Here is a 15,843-nt window from a genome sequence, read left to right as displayed (position 1 = left end):
AATAACAGTGGCCACATTACAGTCACGCACAAAACATGCCGTCCAACTCGAGCGCCGTGCTGTATTCAGTACCTGCAGTCTCTCGTGTAGATCAGCCATTACTGATGCAGATTCATTATTATTCTTACAGTGGTCAAAGGCCACATTTGGTTTGAGACGGGTGATGGACAGAGACTGCAGAAACTGATTATATTCCTCCTCAACACCCTCATTTTACTCTAAGCCCTACTGAAAAAAACAGCTTAAACCAGCCTAGGCTGGTTGGCTGGTTTTAGCTGGTCAACCAGGCTTGTTTTAGAGGGGTTTTGGCCATTTCCAGGCTGGTTTCCAGCCATTTCCAGCTTGGTCTTAGCTGGTCAGGCTGGGAGATGACCAGCTAAAACCAGCTTGACCAGCCTAGCCAGGCTGGGAGCCCAGCCAAAACCAGCTATATCCAGCTTAAACCAAGCTGGTTTTAGCTGGATTTAGCTGGTCATTTTCCAGCCTGACCAGCTAAGACCAGGCTGGAAATGGCTGGAAACCAGCCTGGAAATGGCCAAAACCCCTCTAAAACCAGCCTGGTCGACCAGCTAAAACCAGCCAACCAGCCTAGGCTGGTTTAAGCTGGATTTTTCAGCAGGGAGACCATTGAGCACCGTCTGCATTTGAGGAGTTCATGATGGATTCTGAAGTGAAAAGGACACAGCAAAGTGACACATTTATTAGTCTTTAATTACACTTCTGAATGCTCTTGTGTGTGTATTTCTGCTCACTCTGTTGATTTTTAGATACCAGCATGTGAAGAGGACTGCAGGAGAAACAGGAAGTAAATTATTTAAGCATTTATATTTATTATTTAAGTATTTTTTATGTTTGAGGATAAAATTTAGTCATAATTGATTAAATAAAGCACTGTACAGGTTTGTGTGAGATTCTAGGATTGGGGAGCATTTTATTTAACATTAATATGAAGCACAGTGAAGAAGGTTATTGAAGTACTGGAGGCGTGAGTGAAGTAAACCCTTATTTAATTTTGTATGATTAGAAAAAAATGTTTGATAAACTCTAGATTAGTACAAAGATTAGCGACTGGATTAAGAATGATCTATTAGTTATTTTAAGCACTTAATCATTGCTTTTTCTCGTATTAAAATTGACATTAAGCACAGCTGGCGGACTGACTTTTATTATGTAAGTAATGGCGTCATGAATGTGCGTCGCGTTCCCGCGTCTGCTCTGAGGGGAGAAGAAATGATCGTTTTTAGACGTCTAAAGTGTTTACATGCTCAGAAAAGCGCTGTGGTGATTTTAGCACTATTAAATGTGATATTTTAAAGCTTCAGCTGAGAGCTTTGAGAGTTGTTTAGCGCGAGTAAAGCGCGTTTACACGCAGAAGAGCTTATTTAGCTCCCTGCATCGTCATTCAGCTCATCACAAACACCAATTCACACACTGTAAGTAGAAATGAAGACACTTCCGCACTAAACCTGCTCATCTAGATGTTAAAGAATGTTCATTGTGTGCTTCATTAACTGTGACTGACTGATTCTCCTCCAGTGCACACTAACTAGTGAGCTAGAGAAGTGAATGAGACACAGACAGAGGTTTAGTCTTGATTTCTTCTTCTTCATGTTGATTATTTTCCTCGTAGACAGATAAACTCCTGCTTAAGCGAGTGTAAAGATGGCGTTTATTAAACAGGAGAGCGAAGACATCAGGATTGCAGACGTGTTCACACTGAAACAGGAAGATCCTGAGAGGACTGAAGAAACATTCAGAGTCAAACATGAAGATCCCGAGCAGCTAACAGGTTGACTTCCATTCTCACATTCATTTGAACACTAATAAAACACTAATCAGTGATTTATATTTGCATTTTTATATCTCAGACCTGAAGCCACCCAAGGTGGAGGATGAAGAGGAGGATGAGTTTGACTTCATGACTATAGTCGAGTCTAAACGTGCTGCGAATGCTGACACCACCAGCCATTTCTCCTGCCAGGAGTGTGGAATGGGCTTCAGCCAAAAGAGAGATTTAAAAGACCACGTGAGGGACCACACCGAAAGACCCTACACATGCCCCCGCTGCGGACTGAGCTTCACGTTAAAGCGCGATCTTCAGAATCACCGCATCACTCAGCACTCGATACAGCCCTCGATATGCGGCCAGTGTGGGAAGCATTTCAGGACAGAGGACAAACTCCTGTCCCACATGAAGACTCACACCGGAGAGCAGCCGTTTGTCTGTGGACACTGCGGGAAGGGCTTCACCATCAAGAGAAGCTATCAGTATCACATGACGCTCCACATCGAGGAGAAGCTGCTGACCTGTGATCAGTGCGGGAAGAGATTCTCCCATGAGATAAGCCTGTACCACCACAGGAGAGTCCACCAGCCCAAAAACGGCTGTTTCGTATGTGAGCTGTGCGGGATGAAGTTCAAGAGGAAAGACCACCTGAAAGCCCACGAGAGAGTTCACGTCGCCGGCAGCCCTTACGTGTGCGTGCATTGCGGGAGGACGTACAGGACCAAAGGCAACCTAACGCAACACGAGAAGAGGACTCACGCAACAACTGTGTGCGCAGATCTCCAGACGCCATCTTCAGATGTTTAACTACAGAGAAAGCTCAAACTCAATTCCTGGAGCGCCGCAGCTCTGCATCGTTCAGCTCCAACTCACACCTGCTCAAGAGTCTCTGGCAGTCCTTCATTAGGGGATCAGCTGTGTTCGATTAGGGTTGGAGCTTAACTGTGCAGAGCTGCGGCCCTCCAGGAATCCAGCTCGAGACCTGTGATGTAAGCAGACGAAATCTATCCTCACAGAGATGAGGTATATAAATACTCGAACTGGCGACCTTCTTGCAGTGAGGCCACCACTAAGGCACCCAAGTGGTAGAAGTTATAACAAGGGTTAAACAGAACACTGTTTATAGAGAAACGTCCATCAGGTTTGTGTGAGTGGAGTGAGGGGAGCATGTCATTTAGCACTGCGTTTATTTACTATGAAGCGCCAAAAGGTTGATGAAAGAGTGAAGTAAACTCCAGTTTCATTATGTGTATCATACAACAATTGAGAAAAAAGATTAGTGACTAGTTTGAGAAATATCTATTAATTATTTTCAAGCTTTTAATCGTTCTTTCTCCGATTAAAATGAGCATCTTTAACAGTTGGTGAGGGACTTTTATTTTGGTGTTGTGTTATTGCCGTCGCGCTCACGCATCTGCTGTGAGGGGAGAGGAGGAAAGGATGTTTTTACACGTCGAAAGTGTTTAAATCGACAGAAAAGGTAAGTGTATGTTAAATATGATGCTTTAAAGCTTCAGCGAACAGCACTGGGAGTTATTTAGTGCGAGGAAAGCGCAGTTATAGACCATTTTGAGGGATGTAAACAACATTGGTCACATTTCCTGTTTGATATTGATAATCTCTACAGCTTCTGAGTTCAGATAGAGTCACATGCTGATCAATAATGCGACGAGAGCTGTTTTAACATTAAGATGTGATTGAATTGCGTCTTGTTACAGTTATAAAGTAGTTTGAAAACAAGCAGGAAACATTCATGAGACAGAAGAGCAGCAGAAAAGCTTATTTTGCCTTGTCAAAAACACACTAAGTAGAAATGAAGACACTTCCGCACTAAACCTGCTCATCTAAATGTAAAAAACTGTGCTTCATTAACTGAAAGTGTGTGACTATTTCCAGTGTGCACTAACTAGTGCACTAGAGAAGTGATTGAGACAGACAGAGGTTTAGTGTTGATTTCTTCTTGTTTGTGTTGATTCTTCTCCTCTTAAACAGACAGAGAAACTCCTGCTGAAGCGACTGAGCTCCACTATTATAAAGATGGCCTTTATTAAAGAGGAGAGTGAAGACCTGAAGATTGAAGACACATTCACAGTCAAACATGCTGAGCAGATAACAGGTTGGCTTTCATTCTCAAAGATCAGCTCTTTATTGGGATATATCTGGTTTTATATATTCAGACATTCTCTTTGATACTATAACTTCAGAAAAGTATTCTTTGAAAATTCTTCATTTGTGAAATTATAATAGCAGCCAATGATTATTAAAGTACGGCACTGTTTACAGTCGATTAGATGGTGCTGATGTTGTTTTGAAGTCATGCGCGTATGCTAATTCTGACTGAATATTCAAATTAGTGTGGTAAACAATATAGAGACAGTTAAATGAATGAATGTGTGATTATAAAGCAAATTTTACCTCAGTTAACCAGAGCTCAATGGAGCTGTGTTATCATGATTCACCATGGAAAGTTGAATTATTTGCCACAGTATTAATAATAGATTGGGAGGGTACTAAATTACAGGATGTTAGATTTTTTTTATGGTACATCGTTGCCAAAAATAATTGCTTTTTCATGTCAAACACTTAGTGTCAACCTCAGTGTGTCTCAATGTGTACTGAGCCAAGTTCATCAGTGCCCTTACTAGTGCGCAAAATGATGTTCTCAATGACAGCCTCAGAGGCTAGTGTGCAGATTGAGACGCAGACTGTTTATTAAAAGTATACTTCAATATCTTTATTAAACACTCATTCTGCAGTTCCACATTTACTGTGTTTATACTGGATATAAACGAATGTGAGTAGAGACGGGATAAGTAGTGATCGAGCTGTCGAACTCACTCGTGTTCTGACTGAAACAGTTAATCAGTTTATGTCGTTTGAGGGCAGATCTGCTGTAAATCAGCACTTGGTAATCAACATTACAAGCACTCGTCTTTTAGATTTGCATTGTTTTTTTTAAGACACAGGCAGATCATTTACTCCAGTAAGTGTCAAGTGTGCTTTGTGCCGACTGCCATTAGAATTTTACCTACTGGGTTTCAAGTATGAATAGAGTTTAACTGAGTTTTTGATGACATTGACTGCATTTCAGTGATATGCGTAACATAAAGCCAAAGATACATTTGCATTTGTGGACAATAAAGAAATTAACATTTTAAATGCATTTAGAAATTTAAAAGTCAATTTCTAACATATATAACACCAGAAATAAATTTAATAGAAATATTCTGGACATTTGTGGGAAATGTTTGACTTACAAGGGCACACTGTTCTATTGTGTTTGGCAATGTGAGCGCTTGTAATTCTTTTGGAAAGAAATAATTGGTGTAATCTCTAAAACTATTGGTAAAGAAATCCCTGTTTGCGCTAAAATCTGTATACTTGGTCTTTTCCCACCTGCCTTATCGCTGAAGTCATATGAACAGAAGTTTATAAATCTGTGTCTATTACATGCGAAGCGCCTGATTGCCATTCACTGGAGAAGTACTCGTGCTCCAGCTTTGTCACTCTGGATTAAGGAAATGTCTTTGTGTATAGCAATGGAAAGATTGACTTATTGAATCAAACAAAAAATGCACATATTCTACAAGATTTGGGACTTCTTCCTTTATTTTTTAAATGAGAGTGGACTGACCGTTTAGTAATCCCAAACAGTGTGACTGTTAATATACACTGTGTTTGTAATGACTAACTTTAATATACTCTTCACTTTCACTGGAATGTATATGTTGAAATGTCAATGTTTTAATGGTATTTATTTTTTATATTTTTTTAATTTTTAACAGAATTGCCCTTTTTATTTTTATTATTATTATTATTATTATTGTTTTATCTTATTTTAGTTAATTTTTATTTTTTATTTATTTGTTTATGTATTACTTTTCTCGCATAAGAATGCATTTTTTTATTCTATTCTTTTATTTTTATTTGAACGTCGGGATGGGGCGGGAGTTCTTTGATTGGTATTTGGTTACTAATACAGTATGAATGCATCACATTTTTCTGAAACAATAAAAGTGTTAAAAAAAAACAGCATTTGCAACAAATCTGACCATTTAAAGTCTTAATAAAACAAGATTTAAAACGAAAAAAAAGTCAATTTCTATATTGAATTTGCATCTTAATTAAAGTTTTTTGAATATTTGAACTTTTAAATATAATAAAAAGCTTAATAAGAAAAGCATGAATAAATGAGTCATTTAAAAATGAGTTTAAAAGCAGAGAGGAGGGCGAAAGAAACTGTTTAGCCTGCTCTGGCCCAGGTCTGCTTTATAAAGTAAATTACCACAGTAACTGACTCTGAGAGGGAGTTATTCCTCTTTTAGAAACAGGCTTGTCTTACTCTATCTCAGGTTTGGAAATCTGAAACCAAAAACCCAGATTTTTCCCTCATTTCAGGATTAACAAACTCAGTTTAACTAATCCTGCTTTGTGGAACAGCCCAGCAGACACAGGGAAACACATGCAGTCACTGTTCTGACCACAGCATCCTCTCGCTTTTCCTGAGATTTACCTTTATTTACCTTACATTTTTTTTTATTTACCTTTATTTACCTCTAAGCCAGAGCTGTCACCACTGGCTTGTATGGTTCAGGATCTGAAAAGCTACTCATCGATGAATTTGCTCTTCAGTGTTTGGACTCTCAGTAATGATTAAACAACACTGAACTGAGCTGAGCTGAACTGAACTTAAACACTAAAAACTGAACTACCCTGATCCAGTTACTATGACCAGTTATGTGAAGCTGCTTTGACACAATCTACATTGTAAAAGAGCTATACAAATAAAGTTGAATTGAATTTATTTTGCCAGTCTGTCCTGTTAAAGTATTGCTCCTGTATTTTTAATCTTTCTATAAAGGGTGGCGACAAACGTCTTCAAAAGCAGACCCTCCCCCCCCCCATATGCATATAATACCGCATGACCACCAGCGGGCGTCCTGCTCTTAAATGTGAAACTCTGCTTTCATTTCATTCAGTCTTGAAAACACTTTGAAATTAATATTAAATGGCCGCATTTCCTTTCTTTCCATTTATTTTGTTGTTAATGCACATTATAAGAGCAGTCAAATCTCTTATTTCCACTTCCCAATGTTGACGATATGAGGCACATTCATGTTTCTTTCCTCTCACAACTGTACGTCAGAGCATGAAAGATGTAGCTAAAGTCAAGAGCTGTCTGACTCTTGTTTTGCTTCCTCCAGTGGATCATGAAGAGGTCAGATCTGAAGACGGAGCGGCAGAAACTTGCTCCGATTTATCCAGTGAATCTGAAGAAGAGGAGGAAGAAGATCCCTGTCAGCGCTCGAGACAGTGAGTGTGTCTTTCTAAAGTAAATATAAATATACTTAAAGTAAATAAATTATTCACCCTCTAATGTCCTCTAATGTCTGTTCTTCTGGAGAAAGTCTGATTTGTTTTATTTGGGCTGGAATAAAAGCTGTTTTTAATAACTCATGTTAAGCTCAGTATTATTCGCCCCTTCAGCAATATTAGTGTTGGATTGTCTCTAGAACTAAGCACTGTTATATAACAGTGTTATATACCCTGATTACCCTAGTGAAGCCTTTACATGTCACTTTAAGCTGAACACTAGTGTCTTGAAGAATATCTAGTCTAATATTATTCAGTCATCATGACATAAATAAATCAGTTATTAGAGATGAGTTATTAACACTGTTATGAATAGAAATGTGCTAAAATAAAGTCCACTAAGCTGCACTTAAAATATTTTAAACAGTATTTAAATCTTCAGCTGTATATTTAATTAGGGGTGTAACGATTTATCATTGTACGATTTATTGCGATGCAAAAATGTCACAATATGCATGGTGGCGTTATGACGATTTGATTACGATATGACGTCCGTTTTCTCTTATTAGTTGAGCTGTTTGCACGTGAGCTACGTTCCACCTGCTGTCGCACGTGAGTTCAGATTGCAGCAGCAGTAATGTTAGCAGACCAAGATGAGTGGAGCTGAATTAGAGGATGGCCCATCCTCTCAAAATCAGACGTCTGGCAACATTTCGGTTGTACAGTCATTGCTTTAGACTCGTCCGCTTTTTGACACGCATACTGGGTCAAACATAGCCAAATTTTTTTAAGTCTTCACAGTGATTTACATACTTTGCACAGCGCCATGGATACCTCCTAATGGTGTTGAAAGAGTCACATACTGTATTTATAAGGTACAATTCACCCTAAAATATCATTCTGTCTTCATATAATGATGTACTGGCGGCCGCAAAATCACACATGACGTGTGCTGACCGTGAGCTGTTACTACAGAGGGCGGACTATGATAGACGTGCGCGCGTCTGCTTCAGTGAACAGAACCTGCAGGTTGTGACTAACAGGTAATAAAGTAGTAAACACCATTCAGTTTGTGGAACAGAGTGATCGTTCAGGAGCCGCGTGGGAAGTATGAACAGCAGTGGAAATGAAACCGAAAGCGTGCACATTATTTAAATAATCATATCGCATTTTAGAGTTATGATTACGACGAGCATGAACTCTTTTGAGTATAGAGGTACACAAAAATGCACGTCAACATGATACACTTGATAGCGCCGACATCAGCGACGCCGAAGAAATAGTAAACCTGCCTAAACTGCTGAAAAGAGCCACGACTGTCCTGTGTAATGAAAAGACGGCCACCCTGCACTCATCATGCCCAACATGAAGACAGCCATCTATAAAAACCTCTCAGACAGATACACATGAGTTCAGGATTATTTTATAGAACTGCTGATTACCTGGAAATGTAGATGCACACACAAAAAACGCAAGTGACCAAGCAAAGCCTTAAGCTCTTACTGTTAAATTCAATTGAATTGAATCATTTCAATAATATTTTATAAGAAGTTTTTAAATTGTTTTATTTTCCAGAGACAGTCCTGTTTAATTTATTTTCTTAAAGAAGGTTCAGTTTAACAAGTTGAAACAAAAGAAATACATAAAAAATAGTTTACTTGGTAATTAAATTATTTTAAAATAAAATTAGCATTTCAGTTTAATTTTCAATTTTTATTCCAAATATCGTGATACATATCGAATCGTGAACATTATATCGGGATACACATCGTATCGTGAGCTGAGTGTATCGTTACACCCCTACACGTTGCACATTTTTATGGAGCATGAGGTGTTTTATATATGTATTGCTGCACATTTCCTGCGTATTTTGTTCAGGCAGGAGAAGATCAACATGTGCATAGTTATTCAGTCATTTTGTAAATGTAATTTGGAATTGTCAATACACACTTCTCATCCGGTGTGTGTGTGTGATCTGCATCATGCATTCAAACCTGTTAGAAGTACACCGAGTTATCGATCGCAAAACTTGTATATTGTATATTATACAGTATATACCTCCTGTTATTTCCCCCCAATTTCTGTTTTGCGTAGAGCAGATTTCTCCAACACATTTCTAATCATAACAGTGTTAATAACTCATCTCTAATAACTGATTTTTTTATGTCATGATGACAGTAAATAATATTAGACTAGATATTCTTCAAGACACTAGTGTTCAGCTTACAGTGACATGTAAAGGCTTCACTAGGGTAATTAGGGTAAAGTTAGGGTAATTAGGCAAGTCATTGTATAACAGTGGTTTGTTCTGGAGACAATCCAACACTAATATATCTTAAAGGGGCTAATAATATTGACCTTAAAATGCTGTTTAAACAATTAAAAACTGCTTTCATTCTAGCCCAAATAAAACAAATCAGACTTTCTCCAGAAGAACAAACATTATCAGACACACTGTGAACATTTCCTCAATCTGAGAAACATCATTTGGGAAATATTTAAACAAGAAGGAAAGAGATAATTACTCAAATAATTCTGACTTCAACTGTATATGCAACTTTCATCTTCAAAGTCTCTGTCTTTCACATGCGTCTGTGTGTAAGCTTTATCCGTAAACACGTTTCCTTTTACAAACTGCAGACATCAGTGGCTCCTCCAGGTGGATCAGTAAAGATGGGTAGACTTGTGTGTATGGTACCTGCCGGACAATAGAATAAACGCCACTAAATTAGCAACAAAATGTGCTTTAACTCACAACAAATCAATCATTTAGTCGTATGAAGTGAGTTATTTAAATGTAAATACAGTTTTTTAGATGCGAGTATCAGTATTGTTATTTTTTAGGATATCTGTAATCTAGTGTCTCCAAATCAGTTAGAAAAGGTGTGTTTAGAGGACATAAACCTAATACTAACATCCTCCGTCCTAAATGCTTCAATGATTTTATTGACGCCGTCTCACACCTCTTATCAAATCTTCTGGCCAATCAAAATCTCTCTAGTGTCTGACATGCCCCGCCCCCTTCTGCTCATTGGCTGTTAATTTGATTTGCCGCTGCTCTCGCTGGCAGAGCTGTGAGCTAAGCAACACTGTTTTATTAAAGGGGAGGGGCTACTCTATGCCCCGCCCTCTCTTTGTGTTTTAGCTGATTATGTCAAACATCGAGTAAATAGTGCACATTTCACCGCACGTCATTTAGTTTCTTTTCAGCTTAGTCCCTTTATCGATCTGAGGTCGCCACTGTGGAATAAACCGCCAACTTATCCAGCATATGTTTTACATTACTGGGAAGCACCCATACACTCTCATTCACACTCATGCACTACAGACAATTTTATAGCGCATGTGTTTGGACTGTGGGGGAAACCCACGCCAACAAAGGGAGAACATGCAAACTCCACACAGAAACACACACTGACCCAACCGAGGCTCGAACCAGCGACCTTCTTGCTGTGAGTTGACAGCGCTACCTACTCTGTCACTCATTTCACAGCACTTCTCCATTGCATCTTCTGAGATCCAGCAGGGGCTGATTGCACATCAGTTTGAGTCGGTTCCTCTGATCACGTGTTGTTGCTCCTCATTGTGTGCAGACCGGTCAAGCGCGCCGCTGATCTGGAGTCAGATTCTCCTCCACCCAAACTGCAGAAACACACACAGACGGTGAAAGCTGAAGTCCTGCGCCCTCCAGCACATGATGATCCTCCTCCAGCATCAGCTCTTCTCTCTCCGGCTCCAGGCTGTGATTCTCCTGCAGCTTCTCCGCTGCTGTCGGCAGGTGTGTTCAGTGCCATCTTGTAGACTGTAGACGGTAATGATGCTATTGAATGAGAATCTGATTTCCTCAGGCCCCCTTTACACTAATATAACTGTAAAAGGGATGGACATGGGGAGCAGCAATACTCAGGTAGGCTGTGGCGTTGATGATCAATTGGTACTAATGGACCCAAAGAAAATCTCCCCCACACCATTACACCACCACCACCAGCCTGAACCGCTGATACAAGGCAGGATGATCCATGCTTTCATGTTGTTGAGCCGAGCATCTGAATGTGTCAGCAGAAATGGAGACTCATCAGAGCAGCAACGTTTCTCCAATCTTCTATTGTCCAGTTTTGGTGAGTCTGTGTGAATTGTAGCCTCAGTTTCCTGTTCTTAGCTGACAGGAGCGGCACCCGGTGTGCTCTTCTGCTGCTGTAGCCCATCCGCCTCAAGGTTGGACGTGTTCAGAGATGCTCTTCTGCAGAGCTCGGTTGTAACGAGTGCTTATTTGAGTAGTAACATTAGTCTCTCTGTCTGTCTCAGGTGTTGAGCAATACATCGTGAGCTCTCTGGAGGAGATCAAGCTCAGACTGACTGTGCTGGAGCGAGCGGTGGCCAGCATCTCCAGAGCCAAAGAGGTGATGCTGCCCGGAGGCGTGTTATTGCCCCTGCAGGACTACCAGGACCTGCAGAGCCTGGAGCTGAGGATGGAGGATGCCCAGTGCCAGAAAGACCTGGTTAGGCAACAGCAGGGCTATTGTAGTTTTGTGTGTTTAATACTTTATTTTTGTAGATTACATTAAACAGAAGAACACCAAAACACACTCATTCACACACACTCATGCACTACGGCCAGTGTAGTTGATCAGTTCCCCTATAGTGCATGTGTTTGGACTGTTTGGAAACCGGAGCACCCGAAGGAAAACCCTCACCAACACGGGGAGAACGTGCAAACTCCACACAGAAACACCAGCTGAGACTTGAACCAGCAACCTTTAAAAGTGTTTAATCCTGAACCATTTTTGTTTGACTCCTCCATATCCGGTTTTCATTAATGTGCGCTGTGTTTCAGACTGCCTATCTAGGCACCATCGGTGGCTGTAATATCCAGATTGCTACAAGACGAATACTAACAACGCTGATCGGACACAACTTAGCCACTAAGCTGACCTGGACCGGCTCCAGCCAGAAGAAACCCTTCCAGAACCTGCGGCTGAAGAGGGTTGTGACGGGTGAGCTAGCATCTGCGGCTATACATAGCTAATGTAAATGATTTACCTGATTTTAAAGCCCTGCTTTCCTCCAGAGTCCGTCAGGATGTGTGGTTTTCAGCCGAGTCTGCTCGACTCCGACATCGAGAATGAAATAAAAGTGTGGCTGCGAAACTCCAGAGACCGAGCGGGAGGACGGAAGCAGCGCTACCTCCGCATGCTAACTAGCTAAGAACAATACTGTGCCAATGCTATCTCAACGCAAGCCAGAGCTCTGATTTGGTGCTCATAGTGTTTATTTTTATATCTGTATAGATTGAGATTGAGGTCGCTGTGGCTCCCTGCAGTCTGGACTGAATGACCTGTAAATAGCTGTATATGAATATGTTGCTGTTAGCAATGTTTCGGAAATTGTCCCTTTAGGTCACTAAGGTTAAACCTGAAGGCTAGATCATTAGTGCTGATCAACACTTCACATCATCATCGTTTCCCCAGGGATTAGAGCAGGGGTCACCAATCCTGGTCCTGGAGGTCTTAGGGTTTAGCTCCATCTTGCCTCAACACACCTGCCTGGATGTTTCAAGTACACCTAGTAAGAGCTTGATTAGCTTGTTCAGGTGTGTTTGATCAGGGTTGGAGCTAAAATCTGCAGGACACCGGCCCTCCAGGAACAAGTTTGGTGATCACAGGGGTTAGAGTAATAATTCAGGATTATTAATGTTTCATTTTTACTCCCATTTTATATCTGTATAATCTACTGTTAATGAGATTTACACATATATAAATGTGCTTATTTCATGTGGACGCCATTTTAAAGGGTGAAGAAACCCGGAGGAGTTGGACCAGCACTGTAAACATTGCAGCATGATGCTGTGGACTGCACACCTCCAGCTGCTGCTGCCATATCAGAGAGCAGATGTGGAGTACACATCACTCAGTTCAGCTTCATTTAAACTACAGGGGTCATGGAAAAAGCATGGCATTTTGCAGGTCTGGAAAAGTTTTGGAAAAACAGACGAAACCCAGAAGGTTTTGGACAAAGTGATGGACAACACCATGCTCTCTGTAAGAGTAACACGCTTCAGTGTCCTCATAGACTTCAGCTCATGGCAGCAGGTAAACGCCTGCTTCAGCCTGTGTAACACGGTGAGCACTGCAGTCCTCTGCAGCACACCCTCATGTTGTCTCTAACAGTGTTGACGTCCATCTCCTGCTAACATTCATGTGTGTTCTTAAACAGCGCTGATTGGCTGTAGCGTTCAGCAGTGCTCAACAGAAATGACTGTGATTGGCTGTGAAGGTCAGATACAGGGATACTCGAGCATTTCAAAGCCACAAAGATGAAACATCGGTGAACTGATGACCTTCACAGCCAATCACAGTCATTTCTGTTGAGCACTGGTGAATGCTACAGCTAATCAGCACTGTTTAGGAACGCCATCAGCTGTGTTTATCTGCTAGCAGGGAATTCTCTTAAAACTTCAGTACTGAAATTCAGTATCGTGACGAGTCTAATATACTGAAGGAATCAGTTCATTAGCTTAAGTTTAAGAAATGGCATCTAAAATGTGTGTTTGGGAAAGAAAACGTTAGCTAACTAGCGCCATTTCTCTTAGCTGAAAATGAGCTCTGATATCGCTTTTTATATGCAATACTCATTCAGAACGGACCTTTAGGTCACTTGGAGGATGGTGAAATGATAAATGTGTGTCACTTCTCTTCGCTGATCAGATGTACAGTCGGGTACACGGGCTTCCTGTGTGACTCAGACGAGACTACCGGGTTTCTTCCCACCGCAGCCTCGATTTCACTTTTAAAATGGCGGCCGCGTGAAATCAGGCTATTGTTCAAATCAACGCACACTATTGCTTAAACCTGTTGTTAGTGATTCATCGTCACTAGTGTGTGTGTGTGTGTGTGTGTGTGTGTGTGTGTGTGTGTGTGTGTGTGTGCGCGCATCAGCTCTGGGTTTACTGTGGTACACGGTGATTTGTTGCGCACTTATGTAACTGTTTACATTCATGTCATTTCAATAGTCAGTATAACTGTGATCATTTATTTAAAAATGTTTAAATAAACATTTAAATAAAATTAAATAAATGTTTATTTAAAATGAGCTGGAAAACACCAATTTTGAGGGTTTTTTTGGGGGACAATTAAGTTGTTTTCTGTTCAATCTGCTTAAGTTTGTAAAATTAATGACTGGGTTTGTGTTTTGGCATGAAGGAGCTGTGTGAAATCCAGCATTCTGTACAGTGTGTGTTGCGTTACAGATGAAGTTTTGTAATAAATAAATAGTTATATGCTTTTCACCCTCCTGCTGTCCTGATTGGGTGTTTCCCATGTCTTGTATTCCATGTGCTTGTTTTCCCGCCAATTATTAGTGTTCATTAGTTCCACCTGTGTCTCTCCCCTGATTGTAAATGTCATGTATTTGTGCCCCTCAAGCCACGGTCACACTGGACTTTTCTCCCCATACACTTCCATTCATACGCAGACTGGAAACACAAGCTCTTGTGACAAGTTTCACAGTTTGCTGCGCTGAAAAGTGCGAGCTTGGTGAACTCTGAGCTGCGCGAGATCAATGGAGGATCAAAACATGACTGAAGGCACACCAACAGCACCTAGTTTGGGTGTCTCCTTGATCTGACCCGTTAACGTCAGGTTCTGGAATCTCTTCTGATGAGTTGGTTCGGGACAGGGGCGCAACTACACATTTACTGAGGGGTATGCGGGTTCAAATTTTGTGTGATCCCTCTTATTTTATATTAATTAATTAATAATAAATGAAGACAAATTTTCAGATTAATCTTATAACTTTTGACATTATGTATGATTTGACAGTTTATTTTGATAAAAATAAAAACAAATCTAAACAGTTACATCTACAGTACATGAACACTTTAGGCTGTGGGACTGCATGTTATTGTGTTAAATGATTTTGAATTAAACAATAACAATATTATATTCGTTTAAATGCAAAATAATGTTTTTTCAACAAAACATATTTATTTATTTTTATCATTTGAAACTTTTAATAAAATAGTTTTGGCACAACGGCGCCCCCCCATGTGTGGCGCCCCTATGCGCCGCATATACTGCATACCCCCTTGTTGCGCCACTGGTTCGGGAGTGTTTGATTAGGGAGAGGTTGAAAATGTGTGCTGTAGGAGTGCCTTCAGGAACAGGTTTGGGGAACACCGCTGTAGATGGTAAAGGGAAGTTTATAAAAGAAAAAGTAAAACACAAATAACCTCATAATTAATGTCTAAACTGTCTAAATGATTTGCCAGCAGTCAAAGTGTCTGCCAACCAGTGCATTTATTACACTCGACATCAAAACGGGTTCATGAAAGGGAAGATTGTGCCGCTTTAACTGCTTCACTTCAGTTTTAAAGCCATTTTAAGCTCAATATTATTCGCCCCTTCAGCAATATTAGTGTTGGATCGTCTCCAGAACAAACCACTGTTATACAATGACTTGCCTAACTTTACCCTAATTACCCTAGTGAAGCCTTTACATGTATATCTAGAATATCTAGACTAATATTATTTACTGTCATCATGACAAATAGAAAAGAAATCCACTATTAGAGATGAGTTATTTACACTATTATGTGCAGAAATGTGTTGAAAACATCTCTCTGTTAAACAGAAATTGGGGGAAAATATACAATAATTAAAATTTCACAGAGGGCGAATAACTTCAATTTCAGCTGTACACTCCTGAGTGTTGTGTTCTCATAAAAATGTCTAAAAAAACCTCTAAAT

At 40.3% G+C, this 15,843-nt stretch overlaps 3 protein-coding genes across 12 annotated transcripts in view; all 3 read left to right on the top strand.

Annotated features, from left to right (window-relative positions):
* The window catches only part of LOC148682569 (uncharacterized), a 1,090,975-nt gene that overhangs the window by 867,846 nt on the left and 207,286 nt on the right, over positions 1–15,843 (top strand). The gene's annotated exons all lie outside the window — the stretch shown is intronic.
* zgc:174310 lies at positions 1,166–3,149 on the top strand. 5 transcript variants are annotated; one of them, XM_087247602.1, is made up of 4 exons: positions 1,166–1,433; positions 1,635–1,789; positions 1,869–2,574; positions 2,753–3,144. In XM_087247602.1, the coding sequence occupies exons 2-4, from the start codon at positions 1,663–1,665 to the stop codon at positions 2,772–2,774; spliced, it is 855 nt and encodes a 284-aa protein (XP_087103728.1). In that variant the 5' UTR covers positions 1,166–1,433; positions 1,635–1,662; the 3' UTR covers positions 2,775–3,144.
* Positions 3,155–14,384, top strand: si:dkey-172k15.5. Of its 5 annotated transcripts, none has more exons than XM_087250273.1 (8): positions 3,155–3,266; positions 3,779–3,902; positions 6,991–7,099; positions 10,693–10,877; positions 10,978–11,217; positions 11,405–11,598; positions 11,934–12,093; positions 12,168–14,384. In XM_087250273.1, the coding sequence occupies exons 2-8, from the start codon at positions 3,824–3,826 to the stop codon at positions 12,302–12,304; spliced, it is 1,104 nt and encodes a 367-aa protein (XP_087106399.1). In that variant the 5' UTR covers positions 3,155–3,266; positions 3,779–3,823; the 3' UTR covers positions 12,305–14,384. The 5 variants fall into 5 exon arrangements, with proteins under 5 accessions (XP_087106399.1, XP_087106398.1, XP_087106403.1 ...); XM_087250272.1 differs by having other exon boundaries at positions 10,948–11,217; XM_087250277.1 differs by lacking the exon at positions 6,991–7,099 and having other exon boundaries at positions 3,155–3,245.

Source organism: Danio rerio, chromosome 4 (assembly GCF_052040795.2).
Source record: "Danio rerio strain M-AB ecotype USA chromosome 4, GRCz13ab, whole genome shotgun sequence".
Lineage (NCBI taxonomy): Eukaryota > Metazoa > Chordata > Actinopteri > Cypriniformes > Danionidae > Danio > Danio rerio.
Note: the sequence above shows the minus strand (reverse complement) of the source record. Positions and strands in the feature narration are given on the sequence as shown.

What these genes read in the sequence shown, in the direction of transcription:
- zgc:174310 (XM_087247602.1), top strand. Translation starts at nt 1,663, where the DNA reads ATGGCGTTTATTAAACAGGAGAGCGAAGACATCAGGATTGCAGACGTG. An exon ending in AGATCCCGAGCAGCTAACAG is followed by an intron (nt 1,790 to 1,868) that starts GTTGACTTCCAT and finishes TTTATATCTCAG; the next exon opens with ACCTGAAGCCACCCAAGGTG. An exon ending in GTGTGCGCAGATCTCCAGAC is followed by an intron (nt 2,575 to 2,752) that starts GCCATCTTCAGA and finishes GCGGCCCTCCAG; the next exon opens with GAATCCAGCTCGAGACCTGT.
- si:dkey-172k15.5 (XM_087250272.1), top strand. Translation starts at nt 3,824, where the DNA reads ATGGCCTTTATTAAAGAGGAGAGTGAAGACCTGAAGATTGAAGACACA. An exon ending in ACATGCTGAGCAGATAACAG is followed by an intron (nt 3,903 to 6,990) that starts GTTGGCTTTCAT and finishes TGCTTCCTCCAG; the next exon opens with TGGATCATGAAGAGGTCAGA. An exon ending in TCTTCTATTGTCCAGTTTTG is followed by an intron (nt 11,218 to 11,404) that starts GTGAGTCTGTGT and finishes TGTCTGTCTCAG; the next exon opens with GTGTTGAGCAATACATCGTG.